Source organism: Cololabis saira, chromosome 15 (genome assembly GCF_033807715.1).
Source record: "Cololabis saira isolate AMF1-May2022 chromosome 15, fColSai1.1, whole genome shotgun sequence".
Classification (NCBI taxonomy): domain Eukaryota; kingdom Metazoa; phylum Chordata; class Actinopteri; order Beloniformes; family Belonidae; genus Cololabis; species Cololabis saira.
In genome coordinates, this window is record NC_084601.1 from 6,565,573 (window position 1) to 6,593,037 (window position 27,465).

Consider the following 27,465-nt stretch of genomic DNA (forward strand, 5'->3'; position numbering starts at 1 on the left):
TTAAAAAAAATGTTTCATTCAAGTTCCTACTTTACCACTTAACCCTTGTGCTGTCTTTGGGTCAAAATAACCCAATTCTTCTATCCTTCTTTCCTCCTGCCATGCTCTCTCCTTCCTTCTTCCTTTCCTCTTTTCCTCCTTTTTTACCCTCCTTTACTCCTTTTTCTTCCTACCTCCCTTTCATCATTCGTTCCTTTATTACCTTCTTTGCTTTTCCTTCCTTCTTTCCTTATTTTCTCCATTCCTTCCTTCTTCCCTCCCTTCTTCCTTCCTTTTCTCCCTTCTTCCCTTCCTTCCTTCCTTTCCTACTTCCTTCCTTCTTTCCTTCTTTTCTCCTTTCTCCCTCCCTTCCATCTTTTCTCCCTTCCTTCCTCCCTTTCCTACTTCCTTCCTTCTTTTCTCCTTTCTTCCTTACTTCCTTCTTTCCTCCCTTCCATCTTTTCTCCCTTCCTTCCACCCTTTCCTACTTCCTTCCTTCTTTCCTTCCTTTCTCCCTTCCTTCCTCCCTTTCCTACTTCCTTCCTTCTTTTCTCCTTTCTTCCTTACTTCCTTCTTTCCTTCCTTCCATCTTTTCCCCCTTCCTTACTCCCTTTCCTACTTCCTTCCTTCTTTCCTTCCTTTCTCCCTTCCTTCCATCTTTTCTCCCTTCCTTCTTCCCTTTCCTACTTCCTTCCTTCTTTCCTTCTTTTCTCCTTTCTCCCTTCCTTCCATATTTTCTCCCTTCTTTCCTCCCTTCCATCTTTTCTCCCTTCCTTACTCCCTTTCCTACTTCCTTCCTTCTTTTCTCCTTTCTTCCTTACTTCCTTCTTTCCTCCCTTCCATCTTTTCCCCCTTCCTTACTCCCTTTCCTACTTCCTTCCTTCGTTCCTTCCTTTCTCCCTTCCTTCCATCTTTTCCCCCTTCCTTACTCCCTTTCCTACTTCCTTCCTTCTTTCCTTCCTTTCTCCCTTCCTTCCATCTTTTCTCCCTTCCTTCTTCCCTTTCCTACTTCCTTCCTTCTTTCCTTCTTTTCTCCTTTCTCCCTTCCTTCCATATTTTCTCCCTTCTTTCCTCCCTTCCATCTTTTCTCCCTTCCTTACTCCCTTTCCTACTTCCTTCCTTCTTTCCTTCTTTTCTCCCTTCCTTCCATCTTTTCTCCCTTCCTTACTCCCTTCCATCTTTTCTCCCTTCCTTCCTCCCTTTCCTACTTCCTTCCTTCTTTCCTTCTTTTCTCCTTTCTTCCTTACTTCCTTCCTTCCTTCCTTCCTTCTTTTCTCCCTTCACCCTCCCTTGACCCAAAGACAGCACAAGGGTTAAGCAAGTGCAGAGGTTTTATCCTCAGGTTCAACAGTAAACCTGCTGGGTTTCTGGGACTGACGTGCATAAAAGCGTCGAGCCAGGTTTCCTCGTCTGACGAAATATTGGCTTGTAACTTTAATCCGGCAGTTATGAGTCAAGGTGAGACAGTCTGTCTTGGACCTTTTTCTGCCACTTGCACAAACATTGGATCAAGAACATCTTGCGAACAGTTTTTAAAAATAATGACTCACTTCACCAGGGGAGGTGAGACTAAACAGTAAGAGTCTCTGTGGATGGATCGCACACATGCGTGAGGAAAGGAGATGAACACGACAAGGCTGGGCCGTGGCGTTGGCACTGAGCCCGTAGCATCAGATAAGGACGGCGGGAACACTTTGGTTACCAACAGAGCAGTCAATCGACACCCAAATGTGGAGCCACCACGTCTATCAGAGCAAATCCTGCAGTGATCATTCATGTCCAACTGGGCACAAGATGGTTCGTACGCAGGGGTGGGTAGTAACGAGTTACATTTACTCCGTTACATTTACTTGAGTAAGTTTTGGGAAATGTTGTACTTTTAGGAGTAGTTTTGAATCACTATACTTTTTACTTTTACTTGAGTAGATTTGTGAAGAAGAAACTGTTCCTCTTACTCCGCTACATTAGGCTACGTTGAGTTACTTTTCTTTTATCCCTTTTATTCGCTTACGCGTCAATCTCATGACATCACTGGGTGATTCTTTGGGGTAAATGTTTGTTTTTGCATGTTTTGTCACATTTACACAGACTCAAACACACACAGAGTTTATATGAGTTCATGGGCTTGTTCTAGTTCTGCCTGGTTAAAAAAGAAAAGTACAAAGGCTTGAAATTTTGTGCTACTTGTGCTTAATTTATTTTTTATTCTGTTATTATTTTATTTATTTTATTATTTATTAAAGTACTTGAATTTTCTTTAAGATTATTTTAATTTAAGCTATTTTTTATTTTTTATTAATTTAAATGTATTTATTTGATTATTTTATTGATTTAATTTGCCTGAAGATGATTATTTTGTACTTTTGTCTGTTTGAATGGTTGTGTTAAAAAAATAAATCAGACGTTACTAAACAGTTACTCAGTAGTTGAGTAGTTTTTTCACCAAGTACTTTTTTACTTTTACTCAAGTAATTATTTGGTTGACTACTTTTTACTTCTACTTGAGTCATATTATTCTGAAGTAACTTTTACAGTTTTTCACAATCGTTAATACCCATTTCCCAAAACAATAACAGCTTTTTTCAAACTGAACACACAGATCTGAAAACCTCACACACAAAATGCTAAACCTGACACTCCCTTTGCAAGATGACTCTTTGCCATCAAATCTCTTACCTGTTCACAAAATGGAACTCGTGTTTTCATTTGGTACACACAGCCATTTTTTCAAATGACACACACATACCATTCATTGAGTACACACAACTAAGCATTTGTCTGCACCCTACCAAGCAGTTACAGCACACTTAGGTGCAAAACTGAAAACACAATTATAGAAACAGAACACACCATATGAATGACAATGACTTTGGAAAATGTGCTTTTTCTCCTTCTGTAAAATGTCTGTAGGCCTACTTTTGTATAGTCAAACATAAAACACCACACAAATATGCAACCAAAAAAAGTTTAATTTTAGCACACACAGAACAGTACAGTACAGTGAACCCCCCTCACAAAAAAAAGTAGACCTGCTTCATCCTAACATGATTCCTGCGGAGGATTCTATCTAATGTTGATAGGCTGACAGTGTGGATGTCCCTGAAAGTGCCATGGTCAGCCAGGATCCTAGACTGTAGTTGCCGGAGCGTGATTGTATTATTCTCACGAACAATATTTACAACATCTGTCTCCTGCTCCTCTGTGAAAATCTGTGCTCTTCCTCCACGGTGTGGTTCTCTTTCAGTCCTGCAAAATGCAAATACTGTGAGCACACTGTATTCTATTGATATACAGTATTACAGTAAACAAGGCAAATAGATTTGGTACCTGTTCTCCACCCTGAAGGTTCTTATGATGGCAGCAACTGTGTAGCGGCTGAGGTTGGGTTGGACCCTCTGGCCAGCCTCCCTCATGCTCAAACCATGGTTGAGAACGTGGTCTACCACGGTTGCCCGTATCTCATTAGAGATGGTAACTCTCCTTCTTCTTTCTCCTCCTGCTCCTTCTCCTTGTCCTCCTCCTCTTCTCCCTCTTTGTCGACCTCCTGCTCCTCTACCTCCTACTCCTCCTCCCCTTTGACCCCTCCTCGTCCTCCTCTTCCTCCTCCTCCTCCTCCTCTTACCTCTCTCCTTCTCTGGTTCTCTCCAATGTTCTCCATTGTTCACCAAACAAAACAGAGGCTCAAGGCACTTTTATACTGCAGTACTGATTGCAAATTGCTCAACCGACCTGAAAGTGTAGAGTTTTGAATATTTGTGTGTTATAGGTTGATGCTTTGAGATTTTACTTGAGAACTGTGTGCAACAACCGAAAATTGTGTGTAGTGTTTTGACAGCAAGGTGATTTGTAATTGACATCAGAGTGTAAAGAAGGAAAGTCAGACTCTAATGCAGATAAGGGAGTGTGAAGTAGTGCCAACTTGGGTCGAGCAATTGGTACATGAAGTGAAGGTTGTGCAAATTGTGCCAAATTTTTGCTTTTTGGGCGTTAGCAACTGTGAAAAACTGTAATTGAGTACAATTTTTGGCTCCTCTACCCACCTCTGTTCGTACGTGACACTGTGGTGAAAATATCCATTTAAGTATGCAGTTGTAAAGGCTGTAGGCCTCTGTCATAAGATGATTAATCCCATCTCGGGTGTAGCTGGCTCTGTCTTGGATAGAATTTGAGATGGCTGGCTTTCCTCACATTGATGAAATCCATCTTGATAGAAGTCCTCAGGGAAACTTCATGGCTGCAACCCAGTGAGTCGGGTTAAGACCTATACAGCTCAAAAACTTCAGTTTCATAAAGAACGTGTTTGGATGATTGTACAAACTGTACATTTCCTAAAGCAGTGCAATCAGTTAAAGTATTTGGGCACTTTGACTTGAGTATTTTGTGCTGCTTTCTACTTCTGATGCAATTACTGTGCAACAACTAGGATTATAACTTTAGCGTAAGCATTAGCAAATCTTAGCAAAAATAGTTTAGCCTATTAATTCATCTCGGTGAGACGTTGCCAGTTGTGCATCATATTTAATTCCTTTATTTGCTGACCATGTTTGTCAACAAAACACATTGGAATTGAGGCATAACCATGCACAAAGGACAAATTGTGTATCCCGCTGCTCACTGATTTGCAGATTAGTCTGCTATAGGCCTCTGCTGCAGGGGGGCACCGACATGATCTACTGGGCGGTGCCTCTCACCCTTCTTCTCCTCTCTTCTTCCCTTCTTCTCTTCTCCTTTTCCATTTTTATTTATTATAAGTATCTCATAGCCATCATTTTTGTCCATCGTTCCTGTAGTTTCTTGTGCTGGCGCCCTTTTTTCTCTTTTGTGCATGTTTGCAGGCCGGAGCTTCAGGAGCTGCGTGCTGGCCTGCGGTCCCCCCCCCCCCACTCTGATCATCCTGCTGCTGCTTCCATGTGCCTGCGTGGATGTCTGCTGTGCTGCTGACGTCCCCGACCCCCCAGTCTGGCCTTCGGCAGGAGATGTCCCCCCTTATGAGCCTGGTCCTGCTCAAGGTTTCTTCCCTCCTAAAGGGGAGTTTTTACCTGCCATTGTTTATGTAATAATTGCTCGGGGGTTTATGTTCATGTTCTGGGTCTCTGGAAAGCGTCTAGAGACAACTTTGTTGTATTAGACGCTATACAAATAAAATTGAATTGAATTGAATTGAAATTGAACCTCATGTTTCCATCACTTCAGAACTAAAACTTGACGGTGACCTCGATAGATATTATTTATTTTACCCAAATGGCTGAATGAAAAAAATTCTAAGATGAAGTGATGTCATACTTTGTAAATTAAATAAATAACTGAGCATCATATTAGAATAACTGTTTGTGTAAGAAGATAAAGGATACAATAAATTATTGTATCGAATTTAATTCTTATTCATTTCATTATATATCATATTTTCTGTTCTATAGTTTAATGCTCTCAATATGTCAGACATGATTAGAATAACTCCCTCATATTGATTGAATATACAGGACTGTCTCAGACAATTTGAATATTGTGATAAAGTCCTTTATTTTCTGTAATGCAATTAAAAAAACAAAAATGTCATACATTCTGGATTCATTACAAATCAACTGAAATATTGCAAGCCTTTTATTATTTTAATATTGCTGATTATGGCTTACAGTTTAAGAGTAAGATTCCCAGAATATTAAAATGTTTTTAGATAGGATATTTGAGTTTTCTTAAGCTGTAAACCATGATCAGCAGTATTAAAATAATAAAAGGCTTGCAATATTTCAGTTGATTTGTAATGAATCTAGAATCTATGACATTTTTGTTTTTGTAATTGCATTACAGAAAATCACAATATTCTAATTTTCTGAGACAGTCCTGTACAATATAGAGGTAGAACAAACGCGACAATGACACATCATCACCTCTAGTGGGACAAAGTGGTATTGCAAGAGTATTGCAATACCAATTTTTTACCACTTTTCACAACCTGAGTGTGATGAAGAGCAGAAGGAAGAGGCTACTGAGGCTACTACCTTTACAGACCTTCACAATGATGATGATGATGGTCAAAGCATCTGTGAACTGCCTCCCCACCATAGATCTGCAGCTCATACACTGAATCTAATTGCAAACAGTGAAGTTGACAAATGGTTGGCATCTAATTCAGACTCTAGGGCTGTGTATCGTTGTGCTACTGGAAAATGTTCAGCACTATGGACAAAGGCCAGACGCTCAACTGTTGCATCAGAGTCCCTGAAAGAAAGAAATCAGTGAAAAAAAGAGAATTGTTCCCACAGTAACTCGTTGGAACTCATTTTATGGTGCCTATGCACGCATCATTGAAATGCCCCTAGTCAACATCAATAAGCTCTGCACACAGCTTCAGATTACATGCATGAATGACAAGAAAGACCAGTTTTCTCAAAGAATACTGTCTGATCATGAAACCTTTCACCACAGCCCTTGACATTTTGCAGGGGGAGGACACTTGTTTTTATGGTACACTTCAGCCAAACTATGGAAATTCTAATGCCCAAAACCATTTGCAGTTAAAAATGGACTATCAAAGATGACTGATGAGCTCCCTGATATCATTGTGAAAGCAATCAAAAGCTGGTTTGCCGCAAGTCTTGACTCCAAGAATGCATTGGTATGCTGCTGTCTCACTGCCCAAGTTTAAGCTTCGCTGGGAAAGTGAGACACCAAGAAAAGACCACAACAAGTTCCTGCTCATTACAGAGTGCAGCTCCTTGTCAGAGGAACCTTCAACCCAGATGCCTGATCCTCGTCCAGCTGCTGCGGCTGCCGCCCGCACTGAGAAAAGCTTTTTTTCTTTTGTTGAACAACTAGATGACTCAAATGCACTCATGTCTGTGGAAACAGAGGTAATGGATTATCGTATGATGGGAAGCCTTCACCTCCTTCCAAGGGTTAAAAAAGTGTCACTCAGGCATAATGCTGCAACACCATCCAGTGCACCTCTTGAAAGGCTTTGCAGTTTAGGAGCAGCTTCTCCTTTTGCATTATAACAAGTACTTTTGTTGGATTTTAGTAGTTGTAGTTCAGTTTTACATTTAGCCCTTGTTTGGCTGTATATTTAATCAGTTATATAGTATATTTAGCCCTTGTTTGGCTGTAATAAGGCTTTGTTTGGTCCCAACCAAAATATTAATAAGTATTAAGGTCTCTATGGAACTGAAATGAGCCATATTTTGAAATATTGAATGTGATTATAAGCTGTTCTCAAGCACTTTTATTACTGATATTTCAAAGTGGGATATATTTTCAGGTTTTACTTTATTAAAAAAACATGCCATGTCTGGTGGCTGTTATACCTCTTTATTGAAGTATTATTAATCTACTTTATTTTTTGTTGTTCCGTTTTTGCATTGATGCACTTTGTGCTTCAGAGGCAAATACATGAAGCATAGAAAAAGATTTTGTGTCATGTGGTGTAAAGGTTTGCGTTGTTTAATTATTCTATATTATTACATTGTTGTAATTCAGCTATTGACATTAACCAATACTTGTAAGATGTATTATGGACATCATTAGACTTTAATGTTGCCCCCCCCCCCCCTCCGCAGACACACACACACACACACACACACACACACACACACACACACACACACACACACACACACACACACACACACACACACACACACACACACACGCACACACACACACACACACACACACGCACACGCACACGCACACACACACACTATATTTATGAAGAACTACAGTTAACTGAGAACTTAAAAAATAACTAAAAAGTAATAAGTAACTTATTACTCAACACTCTAAAGAAACATATTATTTTCAAATGTAAGTAACTAATAATATGAAATATATTACTTTTTGGAAGTAACTTGCCCCACATTGTGCAAGACTTGCTTGGTCATCCGAACTCCTCCCGTCTTTTCTCTCTGATCTTTGTTCACTCAAAATCCATTAACCTTTTCAACCGAGTGTCAGAACTTTTTTTTTCTTTCTCTCCCAATCTGTATTAAAATGACTGATTTTGAAGCACTCTTTGTAGAAGAGCTGGTAAAATTAGAATAAACTTGCGGGTTTCCTGTAGTTGACATGACTTATAAGCATTGTTTCTTCCATGTTTGATTAGACTGAGATCAAAACTTTAAACAGGTGGATTCAAAAACAGAATGTTTGCCACCTTTATTTATTCTACAAGAAGTTTTGCTGTGAGTATGATTTCCTTTTCCTTGTCCAAGAACGAGTCATAACCTGGTTTAAAATGTCAATCTTATGATTTTAACGTACATTCAAGTAGTTCTACTTTGGTTTTATTTCACCGCCTTTGTGCAATCTAAGTCGTCATGGCAGCAAAACCGCCTCAGAGCATGATCCCACCCATGAAAAGCTCAGACAAATGAATTTCTGTCTCATCCGACTGAAAAGCCCCCACAGGGAGTTTTCTTTGTCTGTGATCAGACACAAATTCAGTGAGCTTGAAAGTCTGGGTTTTTACAGTCCAGTTCATGGCCAGACAGTGGTGGTTCCTCGGTTGTTCCTGACCACCTGAACCAAGTTACTCTCAACTATCAGAGACAGTCTAACTAAGCCTTCTCCCAAATCCCATAAAAGTCCCGGAACCTCACAATAACACACTTAGATACACGTTTGAACAGATAAGCATGCAATCTGTTATTGTGTCCATCTATGATCCACTTTCTCTGGTGGCCTCTGAGCTCTGTTTTCACAGCAAGTCAGTCACTCTAAAGTCATTCACTAAAATTCTGGAAAAGGCAGTTTCAAGCCAGTTATGTGACTATTTGTATAGAAAGGATCTGTTTGAAGTCTTTCAGTCAGGGTTCAGAATGCATCATAGCACAGAGACAAAACTGGTTCAAGTCACGAGTGACCTCCTTATGGCCTCAGATAAGGGATTAGTGTCCATACTGGTTCTACTGGACCTCAGTGCTGCTTTTGACACTGTTGATCATGGCATTTTACTGCACAGGTTAGAGCATGTTGTTGGGATTAAAGGGACAGCTCTACGTTGGTTTAAATCATATCTATCTGACAGGTTCCAGTTTGTTCATGTACATGAGGTTTCTTCAGAACAGTCGAGGGTCTGTTATGGTGTTCCGCAGGGTTCAGTGCTAGGGCCAATCTTGTTTAGTTTATACATGCAGCCATTGGGAAGTATAATCCAGAATCACAGCATACACTTTCATTGTTATGCTGATGATACGCAGCTCTACTTGTCTATGAAGCCGGATGAAACAGAACCGTTAGTTAAACTTCAGGCATGTCTTAGGGACATCAAGGACTGGATGTCCAGAAATTTCTTGCTTCTAAATTCAGATAAAACAGAGGTTATCATTCTTGGTCCAGAGCATTTTAGGAAGGGATTAGATGGTGTTGCGATGGCTTCCAGTGCAACTGTGAGAAACCTTGGTGTTGTTTTCGATCAGGATTTGTCGTTTAAACCATATGTTAATCAGGTTTGTAAAATAGCATTTTTACATCTCCGTAATATTGCAAAAATTAGGAAAATCCTCTCACAGAGTGATGCAGAAAAACTAGTTCATGCGTTTGTATCTTCTAGACTAGATTACTGTAATGTGTTATTAGCAGGATGTCCAAGTAATTTGCTGAATAGGCTCCAGCTGATCCAAAATGCAGCAGCACGAGTACTGACAGGAATTAGCAGGAGAGACCACGTCTCTCCAGTGTTAGCGTCGCTCCATTGGTTACCCGTAAAATTCAGAATCCAATTAAAAATTGCATTACTTGCATATAAAGCCCAAAACGGCTTAGCTCCGCATTATTTGCAAGACCTGATAGTGCCTTATGTTCCTGTCAGAGCTCTCTGTTCTCAGAGTGCAGGTTTACTCGCAGTTTCTAGAGTATCCAAATGTAGATTTGGAGGGCGGGCGTTCTGCTATCAGGCACCACTACTATGGAACCAACTTCCAATCTAGGTTAAGGAGGCTGACACCACCTCCACCTTTAAAACTAAACTTAAAACCTTTCTGTTTAGTAAAGCCTATAGTTAGTGTTTAGTAAACCTCTAGCTGGTGTTGGTATCTCTAGGTAGCGTAAACTGTAGTGTGTTTGAGTCGTTCCTGTAGTTTCTTGTGCTGCTTCCCCCCCCCCCTTCTCTTCTCTTTTTTCTCTTTTGTCCATCTTGCAGCATCCTCTGCCGGTGGCGAAGAGCATCTCTGAATGCACAACACCGGATCCTGCAGTGTGGGAGTGAGGGGGGCAGGGTAACGGCCCTGGCAGGCGGGGAAGAGGTTTGTCCGTCAAGACTGCTCTCCCTGGCCCTGCCCCTTTTCAACCTTTCCCCGACCCTGCACCCAAACCTGGGACTTGCTGATTGGGCCGGAGCTTCGGGAGCTGCGTGCTGGCCTGCGGTCCCCACCCCTGGTCATCCCGTTGCTGCTTCCACCTGCCTGCTGTGCTGTTGCCGTCCCCGACCCCCAGTCTGGCCCTCGGCAGGAGGGTCCCCCCTTATGAGCCTGGTCCTGCTCAAGGTTTCTTCCCTCCTAAAGGGGAGTTTTTCCTTGCCACTGTTTGGCTTAAGGTTTTTCTCCCACTAGGGGAGTTTTTACCTGCCATTGTTTATGTAATAACTGCTCAGGGGTCATGTTCTGGGTATGGGTCTCTGGAAAGCGTCTAGAGACAACTTTTGTTGTATTAGACGCTATATAAATAAAATTGAAAATTGAATTGAAACTCCAATAAGTACCGTCAGAATTAGTAGATACATAAGTACATGAAAAGACATGGAAATTATGGAATATTTAACTATTATGGAGTATGTAAAAGGTACGTTGAGTCATTTGCTCATAATGCTTCTTAATTTCTGATCTCAGCAATTCTAATGGATAGATGTGAGACTCTTTCATAGGTTTCTAGTGAAGTAAAAGTCAATGTACCACTAAAATTGTGTTTTTGTTTTGTAGCTAAGCGGATAAAAGTCAAATGACATCAGTCTATTGCTTAAGAAGGTTTGCAGTAGGTTACTCAACATTTGTGAGAAGACTGAAAGTTATTTGAGGTTTAAAACAATGAAGCTTAACCTCTGTTGCCTTTTAAAAGAAGAAGAAAAAAAAGAAAAAGCACAAACTCTTGGCATCAAGCATGAGCAAGCGATGATGCTGACTCACCAAGAGTCAAGGAGAATCAGAGGCCAGACAGTTTTCAGCCTCAGATAACACTGGAAGAGTGAGGAAGGTAAAGGAGATGTGTAAGAAAAGAAGGGAAGAGGAGAAGGATGGTGTCAAATGCCCCCCCTTCACGTTAAGATCTTTGACATGGGTGTAATAGTACTACTACTCTTACTCGTTGTCTGTTTTTAGTGCTGCATTTACCGTTGATCTGCACATGGTGTACACATTGCAGGTACGTAAGCTGTTTGTCTTAAACATGATCCTTAGGTAAAACTTAATCCCTCAACCAGATCTTTCCCCTTTAGCCTTTTTACTCTAACCTAAATTAACATGAGATCCCATTTTAGCAAACTGCAGTACAGACAAATGACCAAACTGCTGAGGCCACAATCAGCCCGTCACAGCTAAAAAATGCCCTCATTCAGTCACGTTAGCCTTTGTAAAGCATCTTTTTCCTCAGACATGAGGCGCTTTGATGATTTGATCATTTTTAGAACACTCATCAATGACATAAACACACTCAGTTTCCCATTTATATAGTTTATTTATTGGTATCAAGGGAAAACACTCACAGGAGACTGACAGCATATAGATTGAATTGAATGAATTTTACAACATTTGAAGAATAAGTTTATACATTCAGGTCAACGGTGCCTGAAACAAATTTACAGCATACCGTTGAATATGGGCTGTCAAAATGCACTGATGGAAGACAAAACCTGTTACACCATATCTACATGTTGATTTGTTATGTTCAAAATGTATGAAGAGGATACAAATCTACCAGTGAAACTAAGATTGTTATTTATCGTATAAAAAATTGAGTGGTAGATTTTTTTTTTGTGTGCACTTCGAGATAAAAGTCGAAATGTCGAGATTAATGTTGAAATATAATTTCGAGAAAAAAATAAAGTCGAAATTTCGCCTTTCTTTCTCCACATTTCAACTTTATTCACGAAATTTTGACTTTTTCCTCAACATTTCGACTTTTTTCTCGATATTTCGAATTTTTTCGAAATTGTACTTCAACATTAATCTCGACTTTTCTCTCAACATTTCAACTTTTTTCTCGAAATTCTACTTCAACATTAATCTCGACTTTTCGACTTTTTTTCTCAACATTTCGACTTTTTTCTCAACATTTCGACTTTTTTCTCGACATTTTGACTTTTTTCTCAACATTTCAACTTTTTTCTCGAAATTCTACTTCAACATTAATCTCGACATTGACTTTTTTCTCGAAGTGCATAATGAAATAAAAATCTTCCTCCTCTAAAATATTATTTTTATTTTTCTCCTGCCTGGCCCTAATACTCTTCTGTACTATTCGCACCAGGAGGTGTTCAATTCAAAAATATTTTAACTCTGAAGAGAAATTAATTAATTGTTACAGCCTGAAGGAGAACAGGAGCACTTTTTAGTAGCCTGGATAATAAATAATATCTAAAAAGAGACAAAACTTTCCATTTCATTCGTTGTTAAAGCAATACACCTTTGTTCTGACTTTCTTTCCTTTTATTTAAATGTCCAATGAAGTCTCATTTTTATTCCTGAAAGGTGTTGAAGTGAAAAGAAAGTTTCCACACAAATCACAGCTTGGATATTATACAGATGTTGTCCAGCTTTAAACTCATATTGCCAGTAAAAACTCTTAACTACTGTCGAGCCATTACTACATCAAGCACATTGTATGGGGGTGAATCACTCATTCCTCACAGTGCACATAATTAAGTAGAAACAAGTCCCTCGTTCACAGTAAAACAGAAAAGTCCTCAAGAGACGCCAGTTGCAGAACAAGTATACAGGCAGAAATTACAGATTTCTGCAAGGATGCACATAGAGTTGGGGTTCAAATGTTTATAAGTGGAATAATATGCTTGTGTGCATGCTCTTTATCAAGGGAACTTTGAGAGGTCTTTGTGCTGGTAAACTAGTGCAGTGTCCCAACACGACCACCAGAGGGAGACAAGAGTCAGAGATTCAAATGTTTTTAGTTTTTGCTAGTTAAAAAAAAAAGAATCTGAATATTTCACTGCAGCAAAACATGTCAGCAGCAGCCTCCAGTACATGCATGACTGAAACGACATGTCTGCAGGTTCTACACCAACCCAGTTCACATTTAAATCAGTAAAAGTGTCTTTTCATATCGGCCAAGCGTGTTCATATGCAAAACAGCTGCCTGGCTGTTTTGCATCAGCTGCACATCAAAGTAAAATAAACAGGAAAAAGCAGTCAGCTAGAGGCTTTTACAACATTTTAAAGATCAAGTCTTCAGTAAAAAAGAAATAAAAAATAAAATAAAAGGGACATATGAGAAATAAAGTGAAGCCTGCTGAAAGGAGGGTGGTAGAATCAGAAGGAATGCTATGGTGTATTTCTTTTTTAATTCATTTTCAATTCAAGGGTGTGTTTGTATTCGTATACCTAAGTTATTCTGAGGTAGAATCAGTGGCTACGAGGCGTCGGGTGCAGCAGCGTCATGTGCTCGGCCCCGTTGAAAGGCAGGCGCTGAGTGCAGTAATGGTGCACCACCTCTGGGATGCTGGGGAACACGCAGCTGCTCTGGTCCAGGGTGTAGCCATTTTCTTTTGTTTGTGCAACCATGATATGAACGCAGCCCTGGCTCGTCCTGAGTTATGACCGGGAGCAGAGAGGAGAGGCAGGAGTTAGCAGAGTTCACTCCCCATCCAGAAGTGATATAAAATAATGCCAAGGCCCACGCCTTTGGCTGCTGTACCATAACACATCACACCCAGCCCACAAGGTCCCTCCTGCAAGTGTTGACCTCGCAGCAGGATCATTTACTCACTGCACCTTAATTCATTTACGCACCACACAGCATGGGACCAATAAGGAATAAATCCAATTAGCAACGTTTCAGCCTTTGTGACACAGACCATGCGCTTTCAGATTACACTCACTTGAGGGCGATGGAGTACTTGCTGTTGTCCGACTCGCTGTTCCTGACCAGGAAACTGGCCTCTCTGCTCGACTGCAACTGAAACTCTGCCTCCTGGCGAGTCACACAGCCATGGTACCAGCTGAGGACAGAAGGACGGTACATTTCACCAGTGAGCAATCTGGTTTTTATGCAAACCTTTTTGTAAATTAAATGAGAAACTGACATGTAAACTATATACAGTGCCTTGCGAAAGTATTTGGCCCTCTTGAACTTAGTGACCTTTTGCCACATTTCAGGCTTCAAACATAAAGATATAAAACTGTAATTTTTTTGTGAAGAATCAACAACAAGTGGGACACAATCATGAAGTGGAACGAAATTTATTGGATATTTCAAACTTTTTTAACAAATAAAAAACTGAAAAATTGGGCGTGCAAAATTATTCATCCCCCTTAAGTTAATACTTTGTAGCGCCACCTTTTGCTGCGATTACAGCTGTAAGTCTCTTAGGGTTTGTCTCTATCAGTTTTGCACATCGAGAGACTGACATTTTTGCCCATTCCTCCTTGCAAAACAGCTGGAGCTCAGTGAGGTTGGATGGAGAGCGTTTGTGAACAGCAGTTTTCAGTTCTTTCCACAAATTCTCCATTGGATTCAGGTCTGGACTTTGACTTGGCCATTCTAACACCTGGATATGTTTTTTGTGAACCATTCCATTGTAGATTTTGCTTTATGTTTCATCATTGTCTTGTTGGAAGACAAATCTCCATCCCAGTAGGTCTTTTGCAGACTCCATCAGTTTTTTATTTGTTAAAAAAGTTTGAAATATCCAATAAATTTCGTTCAACTTCATGATTGTGTCCCACTTGTTGTTGATTCTTCACAAAAAATTACAGTTTTATATTTTTATGTTTGAAGCCTGAAATGTGGCAAAAGGTCACAAAGTTCAAGGGGGCCAAATACTTTCGCAAGGCACTGTAAAGGTTTGTTTGTGTTTTTTCCCAACAGGAAAGTTCACATTTTGAGGCATGCTCATTCTTTCTTCAAAATGACGATCCATTATTTTAATGAACAATTACTGTATTTCGTTTCTGCAACATAAAAGACCCAAGCACGTCCTCACCTCTGTTTTTCCAGGGGCAGGGAGGGGTCAACACAGCAGGCCTCACTTTCAGAGCTGCTACTCGGGGTGGAAGATCGCAGCAGGGTTGGAGGAGAGGATCGCAGTATCTTTTGGGTCCAGCTTTTCTGCCTCTGATGCTGATGTTGCTGCTGCTGCTGCGGCTGCGTCTGGCCGGCTGGATGCTGCAGCTGTCTGGTGAGTGTGAGGTGAGACGTCTCATCTTTGGTTGGGCTGTCAAATTGCGCTGAGGGAAGACAAGCTCCCATTATGAAAAGGCAAGACTGACTTTCTGCCAGAGCTTCAGCTGGATGCCGAAGCCTCCAGTATGAAATAAGAACACAGCACTTTGATGTTGTTGCAAGATGTGATTCAGAATGGCGCCAGTCTGAGTAGCCTATAAAATATAGATGTGATGGTAGGCCTGGCTGGGGTTTTTCAACATGTGTTTTTCATATTATTTTTAAAAGGCTCAACAGAAGCAGTGTAAACTTTGGCAACTGGTCCAACAATTTTTTTTAACTACGGTTAAAGAATAAGAGAATGAGACTAGCTGTTGAAAGTAGGACTACATGACTGTGTCAGAAAATTAGAATATTGTGATAAAGTTCTTTATTTTCTGCATGCAATTAAAAAAACAAAAAGGTCATACATTCTGGATTCATTACAAATCAATTGAAATATTGAAAGCCTTTTATTATTATTTTTTTTTTGCTGCCCACAACTTTTTATCTTACTTAGTAGCTAGGTTTTGTCTTAGTTTCTTAGTCTTGTTTTTAGTTTTCTTTGTAAAGCGCTCTGAGATCTGTCGCTTCAGGTGAAAAGCGCTATATAAATTGAAATTATTATTATTATTATTATTATTATTATTATTATTATTATTATTATTATTATTATTATTATCATCATTATTTTAATATTGCTGATTATGGCTTACAGTTTAAGATTAAGATTCCCAGAATATTCAAATTTTTTGAGATAGGATATTTGAGTTTTCTTAAGCTGTAAACCATGATCAGCAATATTAAAATAATAAAAGGCTTGCAATATTTCAGTTGATTTGTAATGAATCCAGAATGTATGACATTTTTGTTTTTTTTAATTGCATTACAGAAAAATCACCATATTCTAATTTTCTGAGACAGTCCTGTATAAAGAGAGTGTATTGATGGCGTTTCTGCCGTACCAGATAGGGTTCGAACAATGTGCTCCTTCCTCCACTCCCAGGGCAGCTCGTACTCATCAGCAGGACGTGAATCCAGCTCCGGCCTGGACGCCGTCGTCTTCTCGCAGCCGCCGCTTCCTTCATACGGGATGTCATAGATCTGTATGGAAGCAGGCTGACTTTCCTCCACCGTTCCCTCGCTCCCCTCCATCAAGTCGCACACCTTCAGCAGGTCCTTAGATCCCCGACGTCTGATCTCTGGCAGGTGGAAAATAAATTACTCAAGGTTTAACTCTACCGAGATACAGGGAACTCTAGACTGGAGTGATGCACCAGCTGCAAAAGCTGGAGGGAACCGTGTGAGAGTGAAACCACACATGTCAGAGGAGAAGTACTGGCAGAATTTACCATCGACAGAACCTTCATATTTTACCCCTCAATTTCTTTAGAGTCCTGTCATGGCTTCTAACCACTCATATATTGGTATACCGACCTGCCTCTTCCCAATTAACATCCATGGCACACATAGTCAAATGTCTCATGTTCATTTTGGATGTCATCACTGCTGGAAAAAATAGCATCACCCTGTCTGTTTTATTTCCATCGTCATGCAATCCTAGTTTTACAGGATATCATCATACTCTTTGATTCTTTATGAGGTGACAATGACTCTGCAGTAGTCAGTTCAATTTATCATAGCTTCATTAGGCAGTGATGGAAACTTAACACCTGAGCAGACAAGCCCAAAATGTTAATAAATCCATCCATCATCTATACCCGCTTCTTCCTCTCAGGGCTCAGCTGGAGCTGGTGCCAAGTCTCTTCAGCAGAAAGGCAGCATTAAAACTAGGAACCACCATTCTGATGTAAAAAATTATAAACGATATGCAAATTCATGAATTTACTTGGACTCTTTGCAGACAGTATGAGCCAAAGATATTTCAGAATGTTTTCATTAATAAAAAAAAAAAAACAAGACAAAAACTTATCAATAGTACAGGACTGTCTCAGAAAATTAGAATATTGTGATAAAGTTCTTTATTTTCTGTAATGCAATTAAAAAAACTAAAATGTCATACATTCTAGATTCATTACAAATCAACTGAAAAATTGCAAGCCTTTTATTATTTTAATATTGCTGATTATGGCTTACAGTTTAAGATTCACAGAATATTCTAATTTTTTGAGATAGGATATTTGAGTTTTCTTAAGCTGTAAGCCATGATCAGCAATATTAAAATAATAAAAGGCTTGCAATATTTCAGTTGATTTGTAATGAATCCAGAATGTATGACATTTTTGTTTTTGTAATTGCATTACAGAAAATCACAATATTCTAATTTTCTGAGACAGTCCTGTATATTTGTTGAAATATCTGCATATTTGCTTTTCCTGCAACACGTAATCTAAAACGTTTGGCATGGGGCAATTCATCGCTCCCAAGAAGGTGAAATACAAAAACACAAGACTCACAGAATCTGCAGCAAGTTCAGCGAGTGGGCACTTATAATCCCTAAACCTGAGCTGAAATAACCAGTGGATACGTGTTTTGTGGAAAGACCAAGACATTTGCGAGTTTTGTCTTAACTAGTTTTGTTGTTTGTTTTTTCCTCCAAGAAATGGTTGACATTTGTTATGGAGCAAAGACAGCAAGGACCTTCCTGACTGTTATCAGCAAATGCACAAGCCATGCAGCTCTGTAGCCGTATGGACAGTACTGGAGTTGAGGGGGGATGAGGGGGACGGCATCCCCCCCTGAAATAAAAACGGTCAAAATCATCCCCCCTGTAAAACTGCCATCCCTCCTTTCCATCCCTTATGTCATTTCATCAATGAATGTGGTTTTACTGCTATTTCAACATTTAGAGTCATCACCAGAAAAATAACTTATTTGACAATTTTCACCTGTTTCAAGTAAATTTTCATTTGAAATAAGTAGAAAAATCTGCCAGTGGGACAAGATTTATCTTCTCATTACAAGCAAAAAAATCTTGTTCCACGGGCAGATTTTTCTACTTATTTCAAGTGAAAATCTACTTGAAACAGGTGAAAATTGTCAAATAAGTTATTTTTCCCGTGATGAGTCTTGTTTTAAGTGTAATGAGATTTCTTTACTAAAATGAGACATTTTAACTAGAAATAAGACAAATATTCTTGTTAAGATTGTGAGTTTTTGCAGTGATCCATTTTACTTATCCTGTGAAGGACAGAGTCATATTGATAAGTTCAGAAAAGTGTTTTTTATTGTTGTGTTTTGATGTATTTGATGTAAGCCCAGTGGATATTTAAAGCTTACAGAAGGCTGCATTTATTTGTAATATATTATATTATTTGTAATCAGCACAAATTATCTGTCCCCATATGATAAAATCCACCATCCCCCCTGATTGTTTTTTACAACTCGAGTACTGAGTTTGGAGTTGTGTCTGTGTCCTTGGCAGCAGTTACTTGACACTTTAGAGCAACAAGCAGCCTTCAAGATGACAACTTTTCTGGGACATCCTGGCATTTTTCAAGAAAACAATGCAAAACCACATTCTCTGCACATTACAAAGGCATATTGGAGGAAGACAAGGACACGGGTGCTGGACCGGTCTGCAGGGACCGGCCTCCCGACAGTCCTGACCTGCCCGTCATAGAGAACGTGTGGAGAACTTTGAAACAAAGAAAAATGCATCAACTCCATTGTGGCACACCTCAAGATATGTTTGCATGGAGAATGGGACTGAATAAGAGCTGAAATGTTCCATCGCTCGGTATCCTGAGTGTCAGAAAAGTCTTTTAAATGTTGTGAGGAGAAATGTACAACTTTACAAAGTGGTTATAACTGTCCTAACCTCTGTTGCAATGTCTTGCATGCCTGAAATTGAAAAATAGGTCCATGTAACCAATGTAATAAAAAGAAAGAAAAAACATATGCCCAGATATTTAGCATGCTGGGTGTCCTTTCGCTGGTTCAAAGCAGCATTGACAAGCATGTCGGTTGACACAAAAAAGATGATGATCCTCTCACTGGTTCCAGTCAGCATCTCTATAATGTCTGTCATTGTTGGTCTATGGTCAGTACTTGAGTTGTAAAAAACAATCAGGGGGGATGGTGGATGTTATCATATGGGGACAGATAATTTGTGCTGATTACAAATAATATAATATATTACAAATAATAGCAGTGACCAAAACACCTGCAGAAATACTGCAGGAATGACATAGCAGCAGTTAAATGCAGCCTTCTGTAAGCTTTAAATATCCACTGGGCTTACATCAAATACATCAAAACACAACAATAAAAAACACTTTTCTGAACTTATCAATATGACTCTGTCCTTCACAGGATAAGTAAAATGGATCACTGCAAAAACTCAAAATCTTAACAAGAATATTTGTTTTATTTCTAGTGAAAATGTCTCATTTTAGTAAAAAAAAATCTCATTACACTTAAAATAAGACTCATCACGGGAAAAAACAACAATTTTCACCTGTTTCAAGTAGATATTAAGATAATATAATGGGAGATAATAAGTAGAAAAATCTGCAAGTGGACCAAGATTTTTTTGCTTGTAATAAGAAGATAAATCTTGTCCCACTGGCAGATTTTCCTACTTATTTCAAGTGAAAATTTAGTGTTATTTTTCTGGTGATGACTCTAAATGTTGAAATAGCAGTAAAACCACATTCATTGATGAAATGACATAAGGGATAGAAAGGGGGGATGGCAGTTTTACAGGGGGGATGATTTGGACCGTTTTTATTTCAGGGGGGATGCCATCCCCCCTCATCCCCCCTCAACTCAAATACTGTCTGTGGTTCACTTTTACATTTCAAACCAAAGCACATTCATCTTTGGGGCACCAAAGCTGCCTCCCTCCCACGTCTGTTTATAGTTGCATGTTATTTGTTGGACAGATGAAAGTGACCCCTTCTGAAACCTCTTGAGTAAGGACACTGTACCCGAGGACAAACCAGCTTTCTGATGCTCCACAAATTAATTATTTTCATTTTCCAACGGTCTTGTGTAATGAGCCTCCTGTGATTGAAGGTGTGCTTTAAAGAAAATTCATTGTTGACCCTCCAATAAAGTCAAATCAATCAGTTATCCTATTAAACACCTTTACTGCCAAAACATCATCATGCTTACTTCTTGAAGCAGTTTGGCGCCACAGTCAACTTAATTTTTGTAAACTTCAAAATTTGAAGAAAAGGGAAAAAAAATTCAAAAAATAAATCTGTAGATTCTTAAATGACCTAAAACAGGGAAAGTCTCCTAAACTTTCCAGTTAGACATGTGTTTTTATTTGATTCATTTATTTCTCTCAACTCCACTTTATTTATAAGCACTTTAAAAACAACACGGTTGGCTTAAGTTCTGGGCAAAAACACGGGTTCAGAGCAAACATTACAGAATTACGTCAGGTGAAATCAGCTTGACCGGTGTTCTGCCAATTTCTGCTGCTTTGCCAAAAAATGCTACCTAATGGTTTTCCACCTTTGTAGAGCTACAATTTTACTGTTTTACTCCCTAAACCACTTCCTTTCCCCCCAAGTCGTCCTTGTTGCTTGCCAGGCCGTCATTGTAAATAAGATCTTGTTCTTAATGACCTGTCTGGTTAAATAAAGGCCAATGACTGAATGAATATCAAATAAAGAGATAGAATTGTAGTTTTTTTTCTCTTTATCGTATAATGTTCACAAAGTGTAATGCAATTCATGTCATGGGTAGTGTATTTTGAAGGATAAAATACTCAACATCCCATATTATCCATTTTACATCGTGCAAGAAATGATGCAAACTTTGAAAATCCACTGTGCGCATGCTGCTGTAGGTTTTAAATTATTGCTTATCTATTCAAACCTTTAAATGCCTGGCATGAAATAATACACTGAAATATCCTACTTTATTTTATTAGAAGAATTTAACATATATTGAAAAAAAAGTCAGCCCCAATTTTGTCTTTAACAGTTTTCCCATTCATATTTTTTGTATCTTTATCAATACATATGGCAATTTTTATAACTATTGTTTGATTTTTTTTGTTAAATTGCATTACACAAGTTGTATTGTTTTACTTATAGGGGTGGTGCAGAGAGGCAGCTCTAATGAAAATACATTCTTTTATAAAATGAAAAAGGTTTATGTAATTGACATATTTATTTTAAAACACCAAATCTGTTTTGTATTAACTGCCAACTGGAAAATGTTTATGACCTCTCAAACTCTGATCAAGCATCTGAAGTTAGAATAATGAGAACATCCCAAAGGGATGTTTTTATCTCCTGACAGCGAGAACTAGGAAGAGAGGAGGTTATAAATCATCACAATATTGCTTTGATGGACTATGGCCAGGAAATTAATACGGGACATTCATAATCTGAGTTATTGTTTCAATCAAAGTAAATTAAATCATATTAAAAGACATTCTAATCAAACTCAGAGATTGATTTTTACGAACCTATTACATCCAATGTGTTTAATAATGCCTTCTATAACTTGAGCTATTTCAGACTTAAAAAGCATTTGAGAGGTTAAATCTTCTGCTTTTATGGACTTGGACATTAAAGTCCTGTAAAACATATATTCCATCAATTTTCATTCTGCAAAAAAGAGCCATAAGAATAATCAGTAGAAAACGATATAGAGATCCAACAAATCCATTATTCCTTCAGTTAAAATTGTTGAAATTTCATGAACTAGTAGACTATAGTATTCTGCAAATTATGTTTAAAGCTCATAAAAAAACTTTACCAATCAACATTCAGAAAAGATTTGAAAAAAGAGAAAGCAAGTATAACTTAAAAGGAACAGAGATTTTAAAACAAACCAAGATTCAGGACTAGATTGATGGAACGTTGTGTTTCTGTGAAAGGAATCAGTTTATGGAACAATCTGAACAAAGAAAACAAAGAATCCAAATCAAACATTACATTCAAAAGAACAATTAAAGCCTGTATGTTAAGTAAATATAATGAAATATGTTAGTTGAGTTTGATTGACATACCCATAGGCGGCGGTAATTTTATTTTATTTTAATTTTATTTTATTTTAGTTTTTTTTTTTTATTCACTTAGTTGTTGTTTTTTATTATTAGTATTTTTAATCTATGTTATTTGTGAAGTTATTTCTTGGAAAAAGGGGCAGATCAGATAAGATTCTTCTTCTTTCTGCTCCCTTTTCATTCACAATTTATGAACATTTGTATTTGTATTGAATTATTTTGAATTTTTTTTAATGAAATAAAGAATAAAATGAAATGAAATGAATGAAAAAGAAATATAACAGTTTTGAATGTCTTGACAATATTGATTAAATATTATAATCAGGTCATAATAGGTTAATAGCTGCTTGGAGTTCATCACACACTGGCTTCCTCCGTATGATTTAAGCCTCCTAAACAGATTCAGTCACATCATCACATCCTCTTCTCATGACAGCATCCCACATAAGTACAATGGACCAAACAACAGACCTATAAAGCATTCTCGAGTTCACAGCGGGTTATGTGTAAGCCCTGTAAGTAAAAACAATACCCTGATAGAATGAAAGGTTAGGACAGCATGTGATTAGTTGACTGGCCACCAGATTTCCTTGAACCTGGGAAGTTTTGATTAATGGTCAGACAGGTCCATATAGGGGGGTTATACAGATCTGCGGCCGAGATGCCGGTAGGGCAAACTTCCTTTTTAGAGAATAGCCCTAGGAAACAGAGGCAGGAAAGAGGAAGCGTGGACAGGAAACTGCACCCATTGTCCTAATACAACTAAGTTGCCGTAGCAACCCCATGGGGTGCAGAAAGAGACTAAGGGAGCTGTTTCACGCTCATGCAGAGATGACTGAAGAGCCTGGAGATGGGAACGCTGCCATTCACATGAAGACAAGTAGAGTCTTTATTACAAAACTGTCAGAGTTGGTAGTAACGAGTTACATTTACTCCGTTACATTTACTTGAGTAAGTTTTGGGAGATTTTGTACTTTTAGGAGTAGTTTTGAATCACTATACTTTTTACTTTTACTTGAGTAGATTTGTGAAGAAGAAACTGTTTCTCTTACTCCGCTACATTAGGCTACGTTGAGCTGTTACTTTTCTTTTATCCCTTTTATCCACGTACGCGTCAATCTCATGAAATCACTGGGTGATTCTTTGGGAAAATGTTTGTTTTTGCATGTTTTGTCACATTTACACAGACTCAAACACAGAGTTTCTATGAGCTCATGGGTTTGTTCTAGTTCTGCCTGGTTAAAAAAGAAAAGTACAAAGGCTTGAAATTTTGTGCTACTTGTGCTTAATTTATTTTTTATTTTTATTAATTTTATTATTTATTAAAGTACTTGAATTTACTTTAAGATTATTTTAATTTAAGCTATTTTTTATTCTTTATAAATTCTAATTTATTTTATTGATTTAATTTGCCTGAAGATGATTATTTTGTACTTTTGTCTGTTTGAATGGTTGTGTTAAAAAAATAAATGAGATGTTACTCAACAGTTACTCAGTACTTGAGTAGTTTTTTTCAACAAGTACTTTTTTACTTTTACTCAAGTAATTATTTGGATGACTACTTTTTACTTCTACTTGGGTCATATTATTTTGAAGTAACAGTACTTTTACTTGAGTACAATTTTTGGCTCCTCTACCCAGCTCTGCTCACGGTTTACGGGGCTTACCAGTTATCATCTGCTGTGCATCGTACGGCTCCATGTAGCCGTCGTTCTCCCCAACCCTCTCTGCCTCCCTCTGTTCTTTGGTCTTCTGAGCATCAAAGGGGTCTGCATAATCCTCCAGAATGATCAGCTGGATCACAAAACAAAGAAAATGAACAGAAACATGTTGGTTTTTTTCAGGTGGGGAAAGATAACTAAAAAAAAAAAGGTTGTAACTTGGCTGTTCATTAAAAAAAACGATCCTACTGTATTGGTTATGGAAGAATAAATAAAACATGTTAGATAAACTGATTTTCAGTCAATTTAAATTCCTCATTTGGAGCAGAGTCCTGCCACAAAGCATGAATCCGCGTAAGAACTCAAACTGGTGATGTAGCTTGAAAATAGAAAACAACCATCCAAATGGAATTAAATAGAAGAAACAAGATGAATATAGGCCTGAGAGTTTGTATAACTCTAGGCCTGCCTCTATACATGATGTCAACTTTTAATGAATCTACTAATTTTCAGGATGCTTATGTCTGAAAAATATAAAATTAATAAAACAACCATCTTATTTTCCTTCAGCAAAAATTGGCAACTTTTTCAATGAAAAACACAGAAGAGAAGAAGAATAAATCACTCTTTTTATCCAGCCATTCATTTTCCTCCACATCCTTTTGTCTAAAAACCAGGAAACAGCAACATGTTACCATTCCTTTATGATTGTTTCACTCACTGATTCATTTGAATATAGTACCACAACAAAGCAACTGTCTGAAAAACATATTGAATTTATTTATTTAAGCTAATTTAACCTAATAAAAGCTTCCATTCACTTTGTCCTTTTTTTCTCACCATCACTTCATTATCAACTTCCTTACTTTTATGTTTAATTGTACTCTTTTTTTTTGTGTTTCCTTAATCTGGGCCAGAAGGGACTGTCAGATAACACAGTGCTTTTTATAATGTGACAGTAATCAGTAGGAGAGGTGAAAGAAGTGAAAGAGATGGATGAGACAGAGCGATGAGAGGAGGGGTGGAGGGAACAAGGATACTGAGCCTGATTATGTAGGAGAGGAAGGTGAAGGCCTCATGTCTGACCACAGCTTTGTATTGAAGGCAGGGAAGGTGGGCGTAAGGGTGAAGAGAGGAGAGGAATAAAATGACAGACTGGGAGGAGTGGACACAATGTGCAGAGACAAAAGGAAGGGGAGAAAATGAAACGTAGTAGCACTTTTCAAAACTTGATTTAGATATTGGACTCCTCATTTCAAACAGGTTTGATGCGTTTTCATTGCGTTTCTTTGGTAATGTTGCTTTTGTCCTTGAATGAAGGGCACAAGCATGAAAAAATGAAGTATTTAAGTCAAAGTTAAAGCACTTTGCTACATATTTTATATTGTTGAGGTGGGACTGAAAACATGACAAGCAAGTTGGCTCGTACCAACATGATAAATATTTGCATGGTTTTTTTTGGTCTTGAATAGAAAACTGGTATATTAAACATATATTAAACTCCTTGGACTGTCCCTCAAAACCGTATTTAAGTTTATATACAGGAATGTCTCAGAAAATTAGAATATTGTGATTTTCTGTAATGCGATTACAGAAACAAAAATGTTATGCATTCTGGATTCATTACAAAGCAACTGAAATATTGCAAGCCTTTTATTATTTTAATATTGCTGATCATGGCTTACAGCTTAAGAAAACTCAAATATCCTATCTCAAAAAATTAGAATATTCTGGGAATCTTAATCTTAAACTGTAAGCCATAATCAGCAATATTAAAATAATAAAAGGCTTGCAATATTTCAGTTGATTTGTAATGAATCCAGAATGTATGACATTTTTTTTTTTTTTTAATTCCATTACAGAAAATAAAGAACTTTATCACAATATTCTAATTTTCTGAAACAGTCACTAAATGTGTGCTTAACTGGTTTCCACCACTGTCTCTGGGGAAACTAAACGTTCAAATTTGTTACCTCATCCACAAAATAAGGGCATTTAATTGCTATTCTAACTGATAAATTAAACTTGAAATTTGTCGTAAGTAGAATAACAGAAGCAACACTTTGTTTAAGACAGAGTGTAAAGGCTGATTTATGGTTCCGCGTTAGAGCCTACGGCGTAGGGTACGCGGCGACGCACACCGTACGGTGTGCGTCGCCGCGTATCCTACGCCGTAGGCTCTGCGTCGATTTAAGGCAGAACCATAATTCAGGCTTAACAGTGACTTTTACTCTTGGAGACTGGTTTAAGACAGTGTAACTGTGACTTTTACTCACTGTTTCTATCTTGCACTGTGCAGGTTTCTCAGCTTCAGGCATCCCTGCCCCGGTGACGGCCCCGCTGTTGAAGTTGGGCCCCTTGTCTTGTGCGTCCACCCTGATGAGGCGGCTGATGTAGTTGCTGGCCGGCGGGGAGCTCTTCTGGGGCCGACCCTGCTCCTCCAGCACCACCTCTGCTTTGGAGTTCTTGCGACTCTTCCCAGTGAGGAGACCTTCCCAAACTTTCCCGTCTTTCTGTGAGATCACCCCGTTTTTTCGGTTTTTCCTGGACAGGAGAGAGCCGACGCTTCCACCCGTGCTGTCCGCAGAGGAGTTCTTGCGATGGCCCGTCTTGGAGCCGCTTGTGTTGGTACCAGGACCGGACACCGGTGCAGCTTTACTCACTCTGGGTTGTGACCCTGATTCAGAAGCAGAGCGGATTCTGTCGGAACCATTTTTCAGAGTTATGGGGAACTCCTTGAACCACTTTGCCATTTCAACAAAAGATTTCTCTGCCTGAAGCGACACCTTTCAGTACCATGCGGCCCCCAGAGACTCACCTTTACACAGTCTCTTTAACAAAACACTTCCCTTGCTTTATTCTAGGACAGAGACTCTAAATGAAAAAAAAAAAAAACATCCAAAACTCTAATCTAAATCGGCTTTATCCCATTTGTGACTTCCTTACACTTGTTTCTTTCTTTGCAGAGCAAAAGTTTATTCTCTTTGGATGAAGAGATGCCTTCGGAGTGGGATGATCCGAAAGAAGGCAAAGTTTTTCTTGATGCTGATATGCGGTCCCATTCCCAGAGTGGCTTATTGGACTATTACAACTGTGCACCGCTGCAATAAAGCTCCTGATTGCGTCTGGAGTGAAGAAAGGACCGGGGGATCTGCGGGCCAGTTAAAGAGAGGAGGGGGAACTGGGTGGGCGGTGATAAATAAGTCTATTTGCCGACGCCATGGCCAAATAACCATTTAAGGATTTGTTAAATTGTTCCGTGGAATAAAAAGCCTGAGTAATGAATGTAACATAATAATAATAATAATAATAATAATAATAATAATAATAATAATAATAATAATAATAATAATAATAATAATAATAATAATAATAATAATAATAATAAAACAGATTCAGATGACTTTATTAATAATAATTATTATTGAATATATAATTGTTGTGGTACCATGTTCAATAGTAATAATCATAATATTAATAATAATCAAAGTAAATAACCATAGCCGAAGAAAAACTATAAAAATCAAGATA

At 38.4% G+C, this 27,465-nt stretch overlaps 1 protein-coding gene across 1 annotated transcript; it reads right to left on the reverse strand.

Moving 5' to 3' along the window:
• Positions 1-11,628: 11,628 nt before the first annotated feature.
• LOC133461392 (SH2 domain-containing adapter protein E-like) lies at positions 11,629-27,048 on the reverse strand. Its single transcript, XM_061742281.1, has 6 exons — positions 26,211-27,048; positions 23,941-24,067; positions 16,305-16,541; positions 15,122-15,365; positions 14,018-14,137; positions 11,629-13,725 (listed from the first exon to the last, which is right to left on the reverse strand). Exons 1-6 carry the CDS (start codon positions 26,685-26,687, stop codon positions 13,542-13,544), a joined length of 1,389 nt encoding a protein of 462 aa, XP_061598265.1. The 5' UTR covers positions 26,688-27,048; the 3' UTR covers positions 11,629-13,541.
• Between the last annotated feature and the right edge of the window lie 417 nt (positions 27,049-27,465).

Bases quoted from the DNA above. Each gene is read 5' to 3' on its own strand.
- LOC133461392 (XM_061742281.1), bottom strand. From the start codon at position 26,687: ATGGCAAAGTGGTTCAAGGAGTTCCCCATAACTCTGAAAAATGGTTCC. The intron at 24,068-26,210 runs GTGAGTAAAAGT...TTTGTGATCCAG, and splicing joins CACAGTGCAAGATAGAAACA to CTGATCATTCTGGAGGATTA. The intron at 16,542-23,940 runs GTAAGCCCCGTA...TCCACCTGCCAG, and splicing joins TGCACAGCAGATGATAACTG to AGATCAGACGTCGGGGATCT.